Raw genomic sequence first — 22,179 nt, forward strand, 5'->3', positions numbered from 1 at the left:
TTTGACCTTTGAGAACTCTACCAAACTCCTCAGCCAATTTTGGGTCTAAACACTTTAAATTTTAGATATAGATTACTTAGACATAGATCTAACTGTGTAATTTGCTTTGAACCCAAAACAATAAGTATTAAGTGGTAATAATTGGAGTCAACTTTAAAAAATAATTGACTTCTGCAGTCTCTACCAAATTATTCAGTCAATTTTTTGTCTAAACTTTTGAAATTTTACATAAAGTGTATTTAGACATAAGGCAAGCTTTTTAATCGTTTTTTTTCTGAAACGTTGGCTGCCAAATGGTTAAAGTTCAAAAGATTTGACCATTGCGGTCTTTAGCAAATTATTCAGCCACTTTTGGGTCTAAACATTTGAAATTTTACATAAAGAGTATTCATACATGCACCAAGCTTTTAAATCAGTTTTGGGGCGAAATTTTGGCTGGCAAGAAGTCAAAGTTGAAAGAGTTTACCTTTGGAGACTCTACCAAAATCCTCCACCAATTTTGGGTCTAAAAACTTGAAATGTAGGTTGCGTGGACATGGGTCAAGATTTTAATTTGATTTGAGTCCAAAATAATAAAAGTTAAGGGGTCAAAATTTAAAAAACAAACGATGTCCGCAGTCTCTACCAACTTTTTTCTATGGTAGTTAAGGAAGCCTATTATTATTATATAGAAAGGCATTACTGTACATCTTCACGCTTTTTAAGATATACATGTGCACATAGCGTTATAAACAGTACATAGGGCCCAAGCAAAGCCGGGCGGACCTGCTAGTATATATATATATATATATATATATATATATATATATATATATATATATATATATATACCAAAGTTACTTAAACTTTTTTGCATCTTTGTTCTCATAATTTTTTATATTGCAGAATAGTTCTTAAATTAGTATTTTATATTTTATTATTATTAATTTATTTATGTTATTTTTTTATATATACTAGTGTTACAGAGAGAGAGAGAGAGAGAGAGAGAAAGAGAGAGAGAGAGAGAGGTGAGTAAACGTGGAGTGTAGACACGTTTACCAGAACCGAAGGTCAGCTGACCAGATTACGTATGAGTGATGTGGTCAGGTTGGCTAGATCTGTGAGATTTGATTTGGGCTTTGAAGAAGACGGACGGCTTCCCGTTGTCTCCTCCTCTCCACAGAGGGGGAAGACTAACGCTGACGTGTGTAGAAGAAGAACCCATGCAGGCCGAGTTTACTTCCACCTTCTGCAGGACCTCTGGGGAAAGTGAAATAAAAACTATAAAACCCATTCATCGTCTTGGAGTGATAAATCTTCGTCAAACAGGTATCAAGTCTCCCTCCAGGATGAGAAATTTCCAGATGGTCCAACATCGAAGAAGCAGAGGTAGGTTCTGAAAATACATGTCACACACACGATTCCCTTTATGATAATCAAACACACAACCATTTATATTAGAGACAATCAGACGCACAAGGAATCCTTTTATGTTATACACCAAACGTAAATGGTGCCCTCAATGATAACCTATGTAACACTAGCAGTTTAGCCCGGCTTTGCTCGGGCCCTATGTACTGTTCATAACTTGCCATACTGTGTGGGTATACTTTATATAAGATTTCAAATGTTTAGACCAAAAATTGGCTGAGTAATTTCCTAGAGACCGTAGAGGTAATTTTTTATAACTTGGACCCCAATTATCACTCTTTAACATTTATTATTTTGTTCTCAAATCAAAATAAAAAGTTTTACCCATGTCCAAGTTACCTGCATATAAAACTTCAAGTTTTTGGATCCAATATTGGCGGAGAAATTTAGAAGAATCTACAAAGGAAAACTCTTTCAATTTTGACCTTTTGGCGGCCAAATTTTTACCCCAAAACTGATTAAAATGCTTGCCGCATGTCTGAATACCCGTTATGTATAAATTTTAAATATTCAGACCCAAAATTGGCTGAGTAGCTTGCTAGATACCGCAAAGGTCAAATCTTTTGAACTTTGACCCTTGGCAGCTCACATTTTCGACCCAACCTGATTAAAAAACTTGTCCTATCTCTGAATATCCTTTATACAAAATTTCAAATGTTTAAACCAGAAATTGGCTGGATAATTTCACAGAGACCATAGACGTCAATCTTTTTAAACTTTGACCCCAATTTTATACCCCTTAACATTTATTGTTTTAGGCTCAAATCAAATTAAAGCAGTTTGATTCATGTCAAAATAACTTATATCTAAAATTTCACGTGGTTAGACCCAAAATTGGCGGAGGAGTTTGGTAGAGTTTTCAAAGGCCAAATCGTAGAACTTTTACCCATTGAAAGCCAGATTTCTTGTTGAAAACTGAATACAAAGATATTCCCAAATCTCAATATCACTTATGTCAAATCTTGAATCTCTAGACTGAAAATGAACAGAGTTATTTGGTTGGAAATGTACATAGACACACATACACAGACATTTTCACTTTTATAGATATAGTAAGTGGTTCGATATACATTCCTTATCGAGGAAATAGTATTTTCCAATGGAGAGTCATGAATTTAACAAATTATCATTAAAAATTATGAAACGGTCGGTACTTATGTATTTTTGTTACCGTGCTGAAATAATATTTTGAAAGCCATGCTTAACATGGGAATAGGAGGTCGTTTTGTAACAATTATGTGCTTCCACCTAATAATTTATTCAAAAAAAGGTGCTTACTGTTTAAGATATCGTGAAACGTTCTGTTTAAAATTAAAGTTTAAAATTAAAAAATGTTGTTTAAAATAAATAAGTAAAAAGTGAGAGAAAAAAGATATCGTTAAAAAAAGATCGTGAAACGTTTTAAAATAAATAAGCAAAAAGTTTATATAATATTGCTATGGTAACGTACCGGTGAAATTAGTTCGTTTTATGTGATAAAGGGTTCGAGATTATTTTTCCACCTAAACTACAGACCTGCCATAACATATACATCTGGGCTTTGTTTACATGTTACAGCAATTAGTAGTAGTAGCGATAATATTCTTAATTAACGAAGACATCAGCGTCTCTCTCTCTCTTTCTCTCTCTCTCTCTTTCTCTCTCATTAAACAAATGTAAAAAAAAAGAAAAAAATGAAAAAAAAAAATAATAATTGCTTAATTTTTTCTTATCTCCGCTGGCAGAGAGATTTGATATTGATTTTATTACGTAATGACTTAAAATCAATTATTTCTTAACAACTTTTGTAAGATAAACCTTAAATTTTATAGAATTAAAAACAAATATATCTGTGAGAAAACGCTATTCGAATAGAACCCAGACCGTTCGTAAATGTGTATTTTGAAATTAAATGTCTATTCCAGAATAAAATCTCAACCAATCAAATTTGCCGGAAAGCAAGACACACAAAAGAACACACACGCTATTGTATTAATATATATATATATATATATATATATATATATATATATATATATATATATATATATATATATACATATGCACATAAAAGTATGAACAGTAGCTAGGGCCTAAGCAAACTGAACTGCTAGTATATATATATATATAATTAAGTATTAATTAGTATATATATAATTAAGTGTAGACGTATGTTTGAACTGCGTTGATATTACTCGTGGACGTATGTTAGATGATAAATATGTCAGTTGGATACATTCGCTGTCTTTTTTGACATGTTAACTTTCTAACGTTAGATTGTATTTGTATTAATGTTGCCTAATTACTGAATTGTATAATTGTTCATAAATTGGTTGACACGCAGATTTTCTTTTTCTTTTTCTTTTTCTATATACTGTCAAATTCTTACTTTCTCTCTTTCCCTATTTAACTAGATCTCATTATTCTTTCCATTTCCTTCTAGTTCTTATTCTCTTTATTATAACTATTTATTTTTTTCTTTTTCTTCTTTTTCTTTTTCTTTTTCTATATACTGGCAACTTCTTTAAGATTCCCTTCCTATTAATTCTTACTTTCTTTCTTTTTCTCTTTAACTCTATCTCAACATTCTTTCTTTTCCCTTCTAGTCCTTATTCTCTTTATAATAACCATTTATATCTTTTTTCTTTTTCTTCTCCATATTATATGTATATTTTTTCTCTCTCTATTTTTATTTCTCTCTCTATTTTCTTTCTCTATTTCTTTTTTCTCTTTTTAATCACTCTCTCTCTCCATTACAATCTTTTTACTTTATTTAAATTTCCCCCTCCCTCTTTACATCTTATAATTAAAGTTCTGTGTTTTAAGTTTTTTAACTCCAACTTATAAAGAGTTCCTACCTAAAATAAAAATCCATTATTCATTGAACTTTTGAATAGTCAAGGCGCTGCCTGATGATATCTGTTGTTTGATTGAAACAAGTGGCTATTTGTAGCAGCAGGATGTGACCATGTTTATATAACAATAAACAAGTATTATCAGCTCTTTTTATTGAGCACTATCTAACAACCTCGTTGAATTCATTAGTCCATTACTTTTGAATAAAAAACCCGAGTATATATATATATATATATATATATATATATATATATAATATTATGCATATTTTAAATAGAGACATTTACACCATGCATGAAGCCAAATTTAAAGAATGCATAATACATGTTTTTCATCTCATATTTGGTAAAATAATGACGATATTTCGCAGAAAATTGTGTTTTGTGATATTAGATAATTAATTTTTGAGAAATTGTTTTTGAAATATTATTAAAGAACGCAATGATTTATTCAATTAGAAATTATTATTTTCCAGAAAATTGGTTACTTCTGTTTTCCTTTAGTTTTGTCCATGCTTTTAATGTCAACAAGCTTTTCGTGCAAAACCATTTATATTGTTTGGTGGAATTAAATCTATGCCCACCTTCATCCTAACGAACACATGATTATCAATTTTATAATATTAATATAGTTTAATATCATAGATTAGACAGCAGAACATTAAAAATGCCTTCAGATATATTTCTCTTTCAATCTTTTGTTCTTTTGTCCTGCTTTTATTGTGTGCCGATTCTTTTTTTTTAGTCCCCCGACAAAAAGAGGGTGGACCTGTAAATTTATCCCCGTCCGTTCGTCCGTTTGTCCGTTCGTCCGTTTGTCCGTTCGTTTGTTCGCATTTTTCTCAATAATTACGTTTTAAATTTTTTGAACATAACAGATTTTCCGGGAAAACTCCGATTGCATCCCCTACGGCTGTCTCTCGGGTTAAAATGGCTAAAATTGACACTTTTGTGCTTATTAAAAAACTTGATGCCTTGGATTTTTATAAAACTTTTTTAAAAGTTGTAACTGACTTATTTCTGTATAATTTTGTTTATCTGTACTTCGCGATAACTCTTGGGTGTGCCCCAGGGGCTCTATTAGGGCTAATAAAAACACTCCATTTTGGGGACTATTTTACCATATTTGTCCAAAATTTTCTGTGTATGTCTGTTTAGCAGTTTTGCATGGTACTGAACTCAAATTTTAATATGTTAAGGCGTTAGGGACTTTTGAGGCTAAATGATGGGGGGCAATGATGGACTTAGTCATTTCTTTTTTTTTTTTGCATGGTGCAGAACTCAAATTTACATATGTTAAGGCTTAAAACTGCATCGTTTGTTCATTTTCACTAAGATTTGACGTCCCCCCCTGGGGACTTTTGAGGCTAAATGGAGTGGGATGCTGAACTTTTTTATGCCTCGTTCACTGTGCACTCACTTGTTTTAATAGTACCACTTCAACTTCGAAAACTAGCTAACGATAAGTGTATTATGAATCGATTCTAATCCATAAAACAGCAATTCTTTCTCCTTTGTTAAAACATCATTCATGGAATCTGAGGACCAAAGGACGAAATATGGAAAGCAAGGGTTATGAGGTTGCTTAAAGAAAACCAAATGACTCTATTTTCATTTTGACAATCAAATCTTTGTTATTAAAAGATCAGTCATAATCTGAAAAACAATCTGTGGTTTATTGCCGGGTACCGTTTAACACGAAAGGAGTATATATTATGTGTATGTGTGTCTTGTGTATATATATATATATATATATATATATATATATATATACAAAGGGCGAATGAATTCTTTTTCTGGGTCAACGGCCAACTAGCACCGTGTATATTTGTGTGTGTATATGTGTATTGGGGTGGAGAGGGCTCCTGTAAGCCGTGGTGAAGGAAACCTTTCTAGGAGAAGCAAATCTCTGATTAAAAAAAAACAGAAAGTGGGAGACCAGTACTCGCATTAAGCTGGTCTGCAGTTTAATTTGTTGCTGGCTATCTTGCTCTTGCTTGTTGCTGGATCTCAACATTTTAAACCGAGAGAGAGACTTAACTGTCGTACAAAGCTAAGACTCTGTAACATCATCTTTGTATAGATACTCCCTCAGACATTTGGGCTCATGGATTTTAAATGTCTGAGGGAGTGGCACTCGTCTGACAAGACGTTGCAATCATCATATATATATATATATATGCGTAGATCGTCATTTAATGATTAGATCATTCTGACTGACGTTAAAAGCATTTAAGAAGAATAAATGTTTAAATTTCAACTGTGTCTCTCGCGGTTGACCGTAGTTGAGTGGTTCGGGTCCTTGCTAATGGAGCCAGACATGACTTCTGTTGCCGAGGTTTGAATCTCTCAACTGGCGTTAATCGTGACACCCTGCTCTGCTGATTCCCGAAAGGATGAAACACTAGTGTCTGTGGGTATTTAATAGTTATTATAGTAAATAATAATAATAATAATAATAATAATAATAATAATAATAATAATAATAATATATATATATATATATATATATATATTTCTTAACCGTTAATTATACTACAATTTTGCCATTTGCTTGTTGCCAAAAGTTCAATACTCTTCCTTTCTCCAGTGGATTCGGAGGATTTTTTTCAGACTTTTCCTCAGATTGGTTTTATACATTTAGAAAAAATATACTTTTCAAATTATTAATACAGTTTTAGCAGGAAAATATTTTGTTGACTCTCTCTCTCTCTCTCTCTCTCTCTCTCTCTCTCTATATATATATATATATATATATATATATATATATATATATATTGCAGGTGATTAAATGACTTACTGACTAGATGGTTTTCTAACGAATGATAAAACATATTTTTTTTGTATAGTTTTAAAGCTTAAAAACTTCCAAGACTATATATATATATATATATATATATATATATATATATATATATATATATATATATATATATATATATATATATACTAGACTACTCGTAACCCCTTAGGTCAGTATATGTAATGGCTAGCTATGGAATAGTGAATATATCAATGATGGGAAAAATATGCGCGCTTGCGCGTACAACAATGGCCACCACATTTAATAAAGGACTACATGCTTAATATATGGAAAATTACTTATTTGCGGAAGATAGAAATTCGATAGTCGTTTTCAGCATACCCGAAAACCTTTAAAAGTCATCATTTTAAAGGAAACTGTTAAGTTAAAAAAGTACCAAAACTTCTACTTTTTTATTTAATTTGTAAAAAAAGCACATTATATACAGTGTTGGTCATTCGAACCTTAAAATTTGTCTGACATCACTTCCGCCGAATGGCTTTGTAAACAACGAAGTGCGACTCTTAACGAAATCATTTATCACAAGTCAATGGTATAACTTTTGCCTGCGCTCTTGGATATATCATCACTGATTTGATGGAAATGACTCTATTTTACTAACACGTACAGTGTTTTGGTCACTTTAGTTCTCTATTTCTTATGTTTGTTTTCTTATTAGTTCCTGTGAAAAAAAAAACAATTTATTTTAATTTCTATTTAAAAGAAAAAAAAGCTGATATTTGGGGTTGACAATGAATTCTCTGGAAAAGTACGCGATGCAAATTGTTCGACGAAAGATTTTAGTACGATTAAGTAAAAAAAAAACCAGCACTTTTTTACACATCTGTTTTCATTTAATTATTTTTTTCTATTTTCATTTTATAAGAACAGTTTAAAAACTTTTTTTATTTAGTTATATTTAGAATTAGTTTTATGAGTAATTTTATTTTTATGGATTACTAAAGTTTTAAACTTTGAAAAAAAATATGGAGATTTTACAAGACTGAAAGAGCGGTTGAACCTGTTATAACATATTATATGACATGTTTTGTAAGTACTAAAAAATAAAAAATAAACCGGAGTTTATTTCTATAAAGAGTAGCAATTTTGTTCTAAGCTTATTAGTCATTTATAATTAACTAATCATCCTGCCATTGTGAAAAAGGATTATGAAATATGTTAAATATAAATATGACATTTTTGAAATAAAAAAAGTGGAAAAAAAAACTCGCATATTCTGAACACGGATTATGTTGAGTGACTTATCAATAATTTTGTATTATTTCCGAATTTTTAAAACCGTGTCTGTGTTTTTTTTTATCAGTATTTTGTCACTTGAATTCAGATAAATACCGAACATGAAAATATTGAAATTTTAAATCGTTTTTTTTTTATTTTGAAATACATGGAAAGCAAAATTATGGGGAGGTCAAGTAAAACATTGACATGAAGGAAATTATTCATCCTGCCATTGTGAAAAAGGATTATTAAATATGTTTAATACAAACATGCGAAAAGACCGTTGAAAGATAATAAAATGCGTTATTGCTGGAAGAACCACAGAATAAATGCCTTTCATTTGCACTTCAAAAAAAAAGCAGAGTAGAGTTTTTATTTCTTTCCTTTTTTTGTTCTTTGTTTGTTCATTTGCGACGGTACCAGACAACGTGTGGGACCAAAAGATTTGCTATGTAGCAACATGGTTAAAGTGTAACAGTTACATTGCAGTAAGGAAAGGAAAGATAAGGAAGGGGCGTGATAAAGTATATTATTTTTTTAATTTATTTATTTTATACTTTATTTTTATTACTATAAGTTATATATGTGTGTATATATATATATATATATATATATATATATATATCTGTGTGTGTGCATATCTCTCTCTACCTCTCTCTCTCTCTCTCTCTCTCTATATATATATATATATATATATATTAATCATTAATTGTTAAATATGTTTAATATGTTAGTACGTGTGTTGATAGCTATTGTATTAATGTTGGGCTGTATATTTTAATTTAGATTGCTCCTAGTAATTTTACTCTTTGTGTGCAATTATTCCAGTACTTAATTTTAACGTTAGTCGTTAATACATTTCTTATTTCTGTTGACTTTAGTTTTTATTATGAGAGGTAATATGGCGTTGAGTGGCACTGCTTTCTGATAGTTGATATGTGAGGCGTCTGGAAATGGCTGTTGGTGTATGGCTAATCTATATATCTATAAAAGTGAGAATATGTGTAGGGGCACTTTTCAAATTATATATAAAACGATTTTTTAATCAACAGACTTGAAATTTGGTATATGGGGTATTCAGACATGTGGAAAACTTTTAATTCGTTTTCATTCAGAAAAAAGGCTACTAGGGCGTCCAAATTGAAAAATTGGTACGTGGAGGCCGCTGAATTTTTATTTGTTTGCTAACTGTTTCGCGACTGCGCATGCGCTAAATATATATATATATATATGTCTATACCTATGTGTGTTTATATATATGTATATACTTGTGTGTGTTTATATATATGTATATACTTATGTGTGTTTATATATAGCTGTGTATATATGTATATGTATCTGCACATGTAAGTATTTAAGCACACATATATATATACGAATATATAGATATAGATTTATAAATATATGCATATATTTATATACACATATACATATACACACATATATGTTTTTGTACATTTTTTAAATATTTATACGTATGTATACATATATATATACATGTATATATATATACATACATACATATATATATATATATAGACATAATTATATACACACACTCAATCATCTCATATTATTTATATTCTATATACGTTGATTTTATGTAAAATTTCATAAATGACATCATTTTCCTTACCTCCTTTTTTAGCCACACATTTTCTTGAATTTCTTGTCTGTAGTGTTTCGGCATCTGGCTCTTAGCAAACTGAAATATACAAAATCTGTATTGTAGAAAATCCATTCCATGGACATCTTCGTTCGTCAAACAAATATTGTTTTTCGGATTATTGGCCAAATGATGTTCTGATTTCATCTGCGTATTGATAGTTTTTGCTTCGTAGTACAAGCCATAACAAACAATCTTACGTTGCAAAAATAATGGCATACTACCTGAAGTACATATCTGCACAGGATGTGAACGTAAGATATGAGGTATGCCGAGTTAAATCTTTCCAGTAATTTTTTATTATCTACAAATCAAGAACGCAACGCTCCAGTTGGCAACGGCCAGATACTTCAGTGTCGCAAAGACGACATCAACTCCCCTGCCTGACATTACTTTCCAGGTGGTAAAACGCTTGTAGGTTGTACAAGAGTTCATTGCAAATCTCGTTACATCGCTGAAAACAAAAATAGATCGTCCTAAATCCTCTTCTTCCTTTTGTTTTATACTCTCTCTTTTCCTTTTCATATTCACTTTACTTATAAGGGAAGACTGTTTCCGTTATGACATTTTCTTCCAAGAGTAGTTAAAGCAAGATTCTAATGACGCAAGCATATGTTACTTTCATTATTTCGACCTCAATTTTTGCTATAGTGTTCAGCGTCAATTTTTATTATAGTGTTCAGCGTCAATTTTTGTTATAGTGTTCAGCGTCAATTTTTATTATAGCGTTCAGTGTCAATTTTTATTATAGTGTTCAGCGTCAATTTTTGTTATAGTGTTCAGCGTCAATTTTTGTTATAGTGTTCAGCGTCAATTTTTATTATAGTGTTCAGCGTCAATTTTTGTTATAGTGTTCAGCGTCAATTTTTATTATAGTGTTCAGCGTCAATTTTTTATATAGTGTTCAGCGTCAATTTTTGTTATAGTGTTCACCGTCAATTTTTATTATAGTGTTCAGCGTCAATTTTTATTATAGTGTTCAGCGTCAATTTTTTATATAGTGTTCAGCGTCAATTTTTATTATAGTGTTCAGCGTCAATTTTTATTATAGTGTTCAGCGTCAATTTTTATCATAGTGTTCAGCGTCAATTTTTGTTATAGTGTTCAGCGTCAATTTTTATTATAGCGTTCAGCGTCAATTTTTATTATAGTGTTCAGCGTCAATTTTTATTATAGTGTTCAGCGTCAATTTTTGTTATAGTATTCAGCGTCAATTTTTGTTATAGTGTTCAGCGTCAATTTTTGTTATAGTGTTCAGCGTCAATTTTTGTTATAGTGTTCAGCGTCAATTTTTATTATAGTGTTCAGCGTCAATTTTTATTATAATATTCACCGTCAATTTTTATTATAGCGTTCAGCGTCAATTTTTGTTATAGTGTTCAGCGTCAATTTTTATTATAGTGTTTCAGGTCGAAAAGAAAGTATTTTGAATGTAATCAAAATATACTATTGCCTTACGTAGGCCATTTTATCTCTTAATGTTAAAATCTGGATCTTTTCCAGACAGAGTATGTATTGGCATTGCATGTAGTCAGAATCTTATCTATCATATTGGATATTGAAGACTAAATATAAACAAACAAAATACTGTAAGCACACAATCAACTGATTAAAATGATTGATCTTAGAACGATGTTTTGTTTTTACGTTTTATCGTTTTGGCTCCTTTAAACGTTTTTTCTGCCAACAAAACTGATAAAACATCAATAACATTACAGCATTATTTACACTCATTTTGGTGAATGAAGTTTTTGCCTGAGTTCTTGTAGCTTGTCTTCATTATGCATATTTTCCTCCTAACAAAGCAGCTCAAAATATTGATCATTTTGGGATACAATGTCTTCTGCAATGCTCATCCTACATTCTCCGAAGAAATGACTTTATTTTTATTTTGTTAAACTAGTCGTGGTTTAATTATTAGCCGTTTCAAAACAGGCATCTAGCAGTATTCACCATATGCTTGTCGAACCGGCTTTCTCCAAAGGAGAAAGTGTCAAGTAAGTACTAAATTCACAAGCGGTCCCCAGTCGCAATGTATATCCCGATTAGGGGAGATGATAACGTTAGGTTTTTGCAGTTCTTGTAGGAAGGTGCTGACGTCCTCCTACATACAGCGTCTGGTATTCTGAAATAATCACCCCTCTGGTACTGACCAGGCTCAAAGTTGCTTACCTTTGGTAACCTATTGGGAGCTGATATGTAATTGATGTGTCATGTTATATATATATATATATATATATATATATATGTGTGTGTGTGTGTGTGTGTGTGTGTGTCATATATGTATATATATATGTATATATATATATATATATATATATATATATATCCCGACTACATTAGAATTAGACTTCAGCAAGAGCGAACGCAGTATGCATTCATAATAAACCATTCTTTTTTTAGCCTTGAATTTCAGTACATATTAATCTGTTACATAATGAATGGCTCTCTATCGGATAGTGAATAAATCAGTTAATGTTAATCTTGACAAGGGTCAAAGAAAGTGAAAATCGAAGTTTGAAATAAACCGACTCCCAGAAAAGATGACAGGAGGAGATGACCTGAAGATAATGTATGAAGTTAAATGCGGTCAAGTAGAGAAAAACAAAGAGGCGTCAGCGGACATGGCATGGCATCACGGTTAATAAAGAAAAGTCCTCAGTCAGTTGGCCTATGGGACACAGTGCCAATAAAACACTAATAAAAAAAAACATTTTGATAATCGCAAAGAGTGAAATGCACTTCCTCTAAGATCTCTATTCGCCATGTCCACCTTTTTATCCTTAATAAGATAGTTAATTAATTAGTTAAAAGATCACTAGTGTCTCTCTTATGTGTTAAATATTTCATTCGAAACCAATTAAAAATGGAGACGACAAAGCATAGAAAGAAACGGGATTATCAAGCACATGAAAACGTAAATACAAATAATGTATATTTACTAATCAATTAGATAGATAGAATGAAGATATGAGAGGAAGAGAGAGAGAGAGAGAGAAAGAGAGAGAGAAGAAGAGGGGCTTACATAAACAATATTTACAACAAAAAACGGTGATTAAAAACAATGCAAACTTCCTTGAATTCGACCATTTACATAGACACAGATAGAAAGCTAGTTTATTTTGTTTCTAAGTTTTTGAGATGGCGGTTGATAATTTGTATTAATTGAATGGTTTGGACTACTGTTCTCACCTTGAGTGTTATTTTCACAATGTTGCAGCCGATGAATCCTCTAATCTTCTTCAGATGTATCTTGTTGAACGCGGGAACCGTTCTGTCAAATTTAGAAATCTGTATGGAATTTCGAGCGGACTCCTTTATTTTAACCCACGGGGGCAATTCGCAATTTTATCCTTAGTATCGTCTGCATTAAAAAAAAGAGTTTCGTTCAAAATTCCATGCAAATTTTTACGTTCTATAGAAAGAGTTTGATAAAATATACTTGAAGAAGCTTAAAGGTTACATCTATATAAACTTAGATATGCCTTATAAAAAGAGAGATCAATAAAGATCTAACCAGAGATAAGCAAGTTTCAAAGTCTATTTCTTAAAGCTATACAACGCATGCTAGCATGGATAACGTATATTAAATAACTAGAAGGACCCGTTAACCGGCGTTGCCTAGAGGAAGCAAAATAATAATTGCCCTAAACGTAACCTTGATAATCGCTGTCAGGATTCCTACATGTAAATACTATAAACCAACAAAAAAGTTGGAGGGTTGCAGTGTCGGTGTGATAGAATTAGATTTGTTCTTCGTCCGTGCATTCAAATCTGGCAACCAGTGATTTAATATTCACAATACAAGGCTTTATATCTCGAAATCTACTTGTATCTGCCAAATATAAACGAGATTTTCTTAATCAGCATAGTAGAAATCCTGAAAAAATCGTTATTTTAAAGAAAAGTGTGGAGCTAAGGTGAAAATTTATCTCCCCCATCCCCAAAAAAGAAAGCTGGCCTTAAATCAAATATATAACAAATAAGTGGTATCGTAGGCAAAGTAATTTAATTTTTAATCTACCTACATAAAATATTGTGTTCAGGGTTTGTTTGTTTTTTTTGGGGGGGGGTGATGACGTAAATTATATTAAGAGTAAAACAGATAGATTTTGGAATAATGGTAAAAAAATGAGTTTACAAGAATATTTTAAAATATTCCTATTTAAATATTTCAGAGAATTTAATGTATATGTTCATATTATATAAGGCACATTCCAAAAGTAAGGCCCCTATTTTTTTTTATTCCACCCGAATGGAGTAGAGAGAATTGTAAATTGCATTGTTATAATGACTGAACTTATGCATCCATATCTTGAAAATTTCACCTCTCTGTTGTAAATTCTACGGTGTGAGACTCTAATAAAAGCAACCCCTTTCATGGACGTGCGTCAGAAGCAGACATGTGTCATTGAATTCTTGCTAAACGTGCATTGAGAATGGTGAAAAAACATTCTGGAGCACAAAATGTGGCCTATTTAAATGGTACCACTCCCGTCTTCATAGCTCTTCAACTTTTTAGTCTTGTATGAAAAAGCGCCTTGGGTGCTTATGCACAACCATCGTTCATCGCTGGAAAAAACGCATTAAGAATGGTAGTGTAGAAAAATAAATTATGGAACATAAAATATCGTTCGTTTTAACGGTACCACTCCCGTGTTCGAACCTCTTTAAATTTTTAGTTAAAAAATTAGAAGGATTTACTTCTGGAACGGCCCTCGTATATTTTGTGGGATATTTTAATATTGAAAGCAGATTATTAATTAAATAAGAGATGCAAAAATACAAATGTTTCTATTTACTTTCTTCCCTACAAATGCAGAATTAGACACAAGGTTGGTTTTTAACGTGGCAAAAATCCAGCTCTCCAAAAACCGAGATACTCTGAATTCCTCACTCTAGAAGGACTTCTTCACTAACTTAAGACAGAAAATAATAAGTACATAACTAAAACATATACTACACTTTGCTCCTAGCCAAATAAGGATTACCTGAATGATCTCCCTTGGTTTATATCTGATTTACTTATAATAATAAAATTATTTGGGCCAATGTTAAAAATTGTCATTGTGCGACCGGCAAGGCATCTTGGCATAGCTTTTATAAACACTGGTAGCAGTATAATCAACTTCCTTTATGTGGGTATCGTCTAGACTCCCAGAATACCAAAGTAAACACTATTGTAAGCCATATTTATTTACCGGTTTGTGCATATTCTCGATTTCTGTCCCTGGCAACGTTTATTTCTTATTGTACTGTTCGTTCCTTAGTGGTTTTTATCTTTTGTGTATTATATAAATTAACGCCATAAATGTTTTCGATTTTTTATTTTGTTTTGCAGCAAACATTGTATGTGAGAATAAATGTGTATTTAACATGTTATGTAAATCGAACAGTTGTTACATTATTGTCTTTTTCTATTTCAGTGATTGTCCAGAATTCCTCATGTTAAAAACAAAAAATAAAGAAAATTGATTTGATGTACCTACTCGTGACGGAAAGAAAATTTTGCATTCCAAAAATTACATAAATTGATAAAATAGTTTTGTATTTCATAGCTAACCGAGAAGAAACTCTCTCAAAACTCCATTTTGAAAATAATCTGAACGAAAGGACTCAAATAATTCAAACCTGTAAGCATTTAGAAAGCATTTTTTTAAAAAATGCGCTTCAAAATGATTTTCTTTATAAAAATAAAATGATTTTTGGAGTACGATATTTTCTTTCCGTTATTTTTCTGTATTTTTTTAATATCAGAAAGAATTCTGAACAAGTCCCTATATTTACGATAACATATAAAGAAATATCCGAAACACATGATCGCTAAAAATGCAAAATTTTTAATCTAAAATATCCCTTAGCCTTACACGCCTACTAAAAAAAAAGAAGAAAATAAAAATCTGGCTTATAGTTTTTTTTTTCCAAAGAAGTCGTGCAAATTACGTCCAAAAATTCTTCAAAGTGCTTGCAGATCCCTAAACAAATTAAATTTTGTCTTGAGTCTTTCATTCTGTTGTCAAGATCGCTGGGTAGATATTTGAATCATTCTACCGCTCCAGAATGTATATCAATAATGACGCAATCCTTTACCTTTATAAGAGCCAAGTACGTCATAAGATTGAGCACTGTTGTCATATCTGGGAAGGTGCTGCTCAGGGCACCTTGCCCTGCCTTTACAATGTACTAAACAGACTTCGCAATATAGTGGGTGGTGTGGTCTACTACTCGCCGACTACATCTTTCTCACTGAAGAGACGTTGTTAGTTACTCTTTATTCCATAGTTATTTTCATAGCAGGTACTCAGTCGGGCTTCAATCTTTAGTTCACTCTCCTGTAAAACATTGACAATAAAATCTACTCTCACTAAACAACTGTCAATAATTTTCATTTCTCAAGATCAATATAAACAAATTTTTGTTGAGCCGTGTTCTTAAATAATTGGATTCTGCAAAATTTCCACCACCATTAAATATCATCATTGTAGGTTGTCTCACCGCACACCTGAGACTCATTAGCTCTTATCATATGGCCCTGAGAAGTGGTGACACTCAGCAAAACAAAGAACATTACTCTAAAGGAGAAACAGAGAATATATTCAGTCCAAACCCACAAGAAAGAGAAGTGATGTTACATCTCCAGATTTATTTATTTATTTTGCTTTCATTTTTGTTTTGCGTTTTATTTTGTAAATATCAGGATTATTTGTTTCTGTACACTTTTTGTTAATACGATTTTGAAGGCTAAATTAAATTATTAGTCTGGTCTGATCTGATCATTAAATCTTCATTGAAATAAATGGTTATAAAACTAATGTTCTATTAGTCTTTGTTAATAAAGTCATTGAATATTATTTTTTTAATAATATGAAATCCTTTGAGATGAGTAATTTGTATATTTATTTATTCATTTGCGGACTATTATCCTCATCTTCATAGTTGTTGCTTCACAACGTTTTGGCCTTCGTCAGGTGCGTAATCGCGACGGAATAAGAATACTGAGTCTCTTAAATGTATCCTCAGTAATAACAACCTTCCATAGCTGCTGTAGTCTCACTACGTTTCTTTTGGGGCACAGAAACAGTGGATAGTGGCACAGTGGATAGAGGCGTTGACTCTCTACGGTTCCAGGTGAGCATTGTCTGAAGATAGCAGTTTCAATCCTATCCAAAATAGCCAGAGGGTGAGTTGGTAAAAATATACACACACGACGGTCTTTATCCATGAAATTCTACTCTCACAGACTCCCCGGCTTCCTTTAATCTCCTTTGCTAATAAAAAACCTATGCCCGATTTATGCAAGATAGTCCAAAAGCAGTCTGAAGCATTCCATACGTTTATATGAGATTTTCCAAGTTAAAAAACAGAATTTTATTGAATATCGTTCTTCTAAAGTGTCCCAACGTCCAGATTGCATTTTTGAAATTCACCAGCTGTGGCAATAAGGTGTAATAGGGTGTATTTCAATTCCTGCTGCAACTGTTTATTTGAGCCTTAAATCAAGAAAATTGGTCAATCCTCTCATAAGATGAATAGTAATAAGATACTGAATTTTCAAGCGTCCACGACAATTTTAAATGCCTGTACAAAAACATCCGGAAACTTATTTATGGCCACTCGTACACAAACACACACACACACACACACACACACACACACACACACACACACATATATATATACATTTTTTGAAAAACTCAATATTAAGAATTTAAAATTTAACGTTTGAAAAAACAGACAAGTGCAAAATTGATTTTAATAAAAAAATTTTTTTCAAATTTTCGAATAGTAAAATATTTTCTTTGGGAAATACAGACAGGTTTTCGTTCTTCTAGTTTCGTGTCATGGTGGAGAAGGTAAAACCTGGAACGTCCTCATAGGTGGGAAGCTGAGGATGAATGAGATTTAAATGTCCGATGACAATGTAAAAGTTGGTCGTACGCATGGGTCATTTCAACCGTTAAATCTTAATTTCTTAATATCGAGTGCTTTTCAAATAATGGATTTCCGAAAAAAAATTAATTTTAATAAATACAAATATTTATTAAAAATCAATTTTACACATGTCTGGTGTCTTCAATCGTTCGATCTTAAATTATATATATCATTCAAACACTACCGTGTTTGAATATATGGTTAAGTGGCAATTTTAATCATTTAGAACTGCTTTAAAGCTTCGCCGCTCACTCATTTTTCGACCAAATTTCAAAGAATTATTACAGTTTATAGATCACCTTCTCAGCTATATTGTGAAAAAACTGTTGCAAATTTCGTGTAGTAAAACAAAAGTTATGATGAATTTTCTGTTGTTCAAAATCGTAAACATATATAAGGAGGTAAGCGATGCTTTTTATAACTGGTTTCCATAGCAAGCACGTTGCTTCAGCAACTACTGTTGCTACTAATTCACTGCTGTCGTAAAAAGATAAGTAACTCGTGAAACAGAGAGAATGAAATCATAAAAGGAAAATAATTGGTGGAATTTTATTGAAAGCAGAAGAGTGCCATACATTGTATTACATATGTGCTTACGGCGGCAAAAAATAAGACTGAAATTAAACAAAGAACAATGAATTTATTGAAAGTCTTGAAAAATCATGGATTACAATAGAAAAATATGAGCATGAAAAGTAATATGGTTAAGCTTAAACATGGAAAAGTACAGGACTAGTTCTTAAAACTGATAAAGAAAAGGAAAAGGTATTCTATAAAAAAAATTTAATAAATTTATAACTTAAAATATTGCAGCATTAAGAATATTTTCTAAAATTCAATTTATAACATAATATAATCAATTCTTAATGCTGCAATATTTTTAAGTTATGAATTTATTATATTTTTTACTAGAATATATTGCCCTTTTTTCAGTTTTAACAACTAGTCCTTTCCTTTTTCTTGTTTAAACTAAAACATATAACTTTTCATCGCATTTTTTATTGTAATATAATTTGAAGTTATTTTTTTAATTGACGTTAATACTAAAATATTTCAATTAAAAGTTAATTATGAATAGGTAAAATTATAGAAGAATAAAAAGCCAATCAAATGAGATAGTGTTTGTTTAAACAGTTACATTAAATTTAGTTTAAATTTACAGTTTTTGAAAAAATTACACGTCCGGACTTTCTTTTTGCCACCTGTATATATATATATATATATATATATATATATATATATATATATATATATATATATATATATATATATATATACTCCTATAAATTCGTTTTTCTTTTATGTGTATTGATATTCATATTAAAACCCCTCTTTTCTATTTATTTAAAAAGAAAATACAATTTTCTTATATATGGGTCGTAGAATTGCATTCACTAGCAAATGATTTAGCTAATTTGCATATTCTTTTAAACATTCATTTTAATTAATTCGCGATTAGTTTTTTCGGTTTTCTCATGGGATAATCATCTTCAGTTAACTCTTACTGGTAATTATATTCATGCGGATATCCTACTTGATTTATACTTGCATAATATTTGCGTAAAAAGTTTATAGTAAACACAAAATTGATTCCATATATATTTATGAAGACGTATACATTTTTGTTTAATCTATCTATCTATCTATCTATCTATCTATCTCTCTCTCTCTCTCTCTCTCTATATATATATATATATATATATATATATATATATATATACAAGTGAACATGTCTGTGTGTGTCTGTTTGTGTTTCGGTGTGTCTGTATACATTGCCCTATGCAATAACTTTGTCAATTTTAAGTCTACATACTCGAAATTTGATAGACATAGTACTAAGATTTGGCAAAATCTGTGCAATTTGTTTTCGGCCAGAAATTTGGCTAATAAAGGGTAAAAGTTTAACCACAATTGGCTAATAAGGGGTAAAAGTTCAACGAAAAAATCCTCTGACAATTTTGGGTCTAAACACTTGAAATTTTAGATATAGGTTCCTTGGACATGGATCCTACTTAATAACTTGATTTGAGCCCCAAACAATAAATGTTAAGATGTCTTAATGGAGGCCAAAGTTAAAAAAACTTTCTGGTCTAAACATTTGAAATTTTACATAAAGGCTATTCAGAGATAGGGCAAACATTTTAATCGGTTTGGGTTGAGAATTTTTAGTTACCAATATATAAATGTATGTATGTATGTATGTATGTATGTATGTATGTATGTATGTATGTCTAAAACTTTCGACAGAGGCGACGGATTTTTACAAGATCAGTATCATTTAGAAGTTTGACCTTTCAGACGACAAATATCGAAAATTTGGCTAATAACATTAATATCTCCACCTTCAACTGGGCACTTTTCTACAGGGGGGGGGTCGCTTTATCGCCGATATTTTTTAAAGTCATCCTCTCCTTTCTATTGTCTAGCCTTAATTAAAACCTACGTCACTTCCGGTTTGGCGGTGGTCGTAACAACAAAGACGTCAGGTTTTTCCCCCGTTCTGTTCCTCCTTTGCGGTACGGGTTCGAGCCTGCCTTTCTGCTACCACTTTTTTTTTCTCAACACACACATCAAAACACCCGGACAACGCCGGGCTGAAATTCTAGTATATATATATATATATATATATATATATATATATATATATATATATATATATATATATAAAAGTTAAAGTGTCTATGTATCTGTGTATCTGTGTGTCTGTGTACATTTCCCTATGCAATAACTCTGTCAATTTTTACTCTACAGACTTGACATTTGATATACAGGTTACTGGCGATTAAGGGGTCAAAGTTCAACGATTTAACCTTTGAGAACTCTACAAAACTCCTCCGACAATTTTGGGTCTACGCACTTGAAATTTTAGATTTAGAAAAAATTGGCTAAAAGCATTAATATCTTCCCCTTCAACTAAGCACTTTTCTACAGGGGGTCACTTTTTTGGCCGATATTTTTTAAAGTTATCCTCTCCTTTAGATTGTCTAGCCTTAATTTTAAAAAATGTCGCTTCCGGTTTGGCGGTGATCGTAACAGCATAAACATTAGGTTTTACCCCGTTCTTTTCCTCCTTCGTGGTACGGTTCGAGCCTGCCTTCCTACTACCACTTTTTTTTTTTTTTTTTGCTCAACATACACATCCAAACATTCGGGCAACGCCGGGCGCCTATATATAAAAGTGAACGTGTCTGTGTATGTGTCTGTGTATCTGTGTATCTGTGTGTCTGTGTACATTTCCCTACGCAATAACTCTGTCACTTTTTAGTCTACAGACTCAAAATTTGATATACAGGGTACTGAGATTTGGCAAAATCGATGTGATCGATTTTTTTGCCAGAAATTTGGCTGTCAAGGGGTCAAAGTTCAACGATTTGACCTTTGAGAACTCTACCAAACTCCTCCAACAATTTTCGGTCTACGCACGTGAAATTTTAGATATAGCTTTCTTGGACATGGATTTAACTTAATAACTTGATTTGAGCCCAAAACAATAAATATTAAGGGGTCATAATAGGAGTCAAAGTTAAAAAAAAATTGACCTCCGCGGTCTATTCCAAATTACTCAGACAATTGCTGGTCTAAATATTTGAAATTTTACATAAAGGGTATTCAGAGATAGGGCAAGCTTTTTCATCAGTTTGGGTCGAAACTTTTTAGTTACCAATATATAAATGTATGTATGTATGTCTGTTTGCATGTCTGCCCTAAACTTTTAATAGAGGCGACAGATTTTACTCAGATCAGTATCGTTTTAAAGTCCGACCTTTCATACGACAAATATCGAAAAATTGGCTAAAAGCATTAATATCTTCCCCTCCAACTAGGTACTTTTCTACAGGGAGGCGGTCACTTTTTTCGCCGATACTTTTGAAAGTTATCCTCTCCTTTAGATTGTCTAGCCTTAATTTTTAAAAATGCCGCTTCCGGTTTGGTGATGGTTGTAACAGCATAAACGTTAGGTTTTACCTCGTTCTTTTCCCCCTTTGCGGTACAAGTTCGAGCCTGCCTTCCTACTACCACTTTTTTTTTTTTGCTCAACATACACATCCAAACACCCGGGCAATGCCGGGATGAAATTCTAGTATATATATATATATATATATATATATATATATATATATATATATATATATATATATCGTTTATGTTAAAAACCATATTTTAAAAAAATGATAAAATTGAACTTTTAGTCCTTCTTTGGAAAATTATTTTGTCAGTATGCCATTTAATCTCCCGCAATCGCTTAACAAATCTGCTTTCTCAAACTAACAATAGTCCGACGTTTTCAGGGATCA

General features: G+C 31.5%; 1 protein-coding gene across 3 annotated transcripts in view; it reads right to left on the reverse strand.

Moving 5' to 3' along the window:
- The window catches only part of LOC145296802 (coiled-coil domain-containing protein 83-like), a 277,113-nt gene that overhangs the window by 78,956 nt on the left and 175,978 nt on the right, over positions 1-22,179 (reverse strand). For 2 of the 3 annotated variants that reach the window (XM_080142877.1, XM_080142875.1), the window contains exon 7: positions 9,923-9,991. The exons of the other annotated variant lie outside the window; for it this stretch is intronic. In XM_080142877.1, coding sequence (XP_079999003.1) covers positions 9,923-9,991 — 69 coding nt within the window. The remainder of the gene's footprint in view (positions 1-9,922; positions 9,992-22,179) is intronic. 3 annotated transcript variants of the gene reach the window in all.

The sequence above is a fragment of the Euprymna scolopes genome, chromosome 17, assembly GCF_053919585.1.
Source record: "Euprymna scolopes isolate OS-2025 chromosome 17, ASM5391958v1, whole genome shotgun sequence".
Taxonomy (NCBI): domain Eukaryota; kingdom Metazoa; phylum Mollusca; class Cephalopoda; order Sepiida; family Sepiolidae; genus Euprymna; species Euprymna scolopes.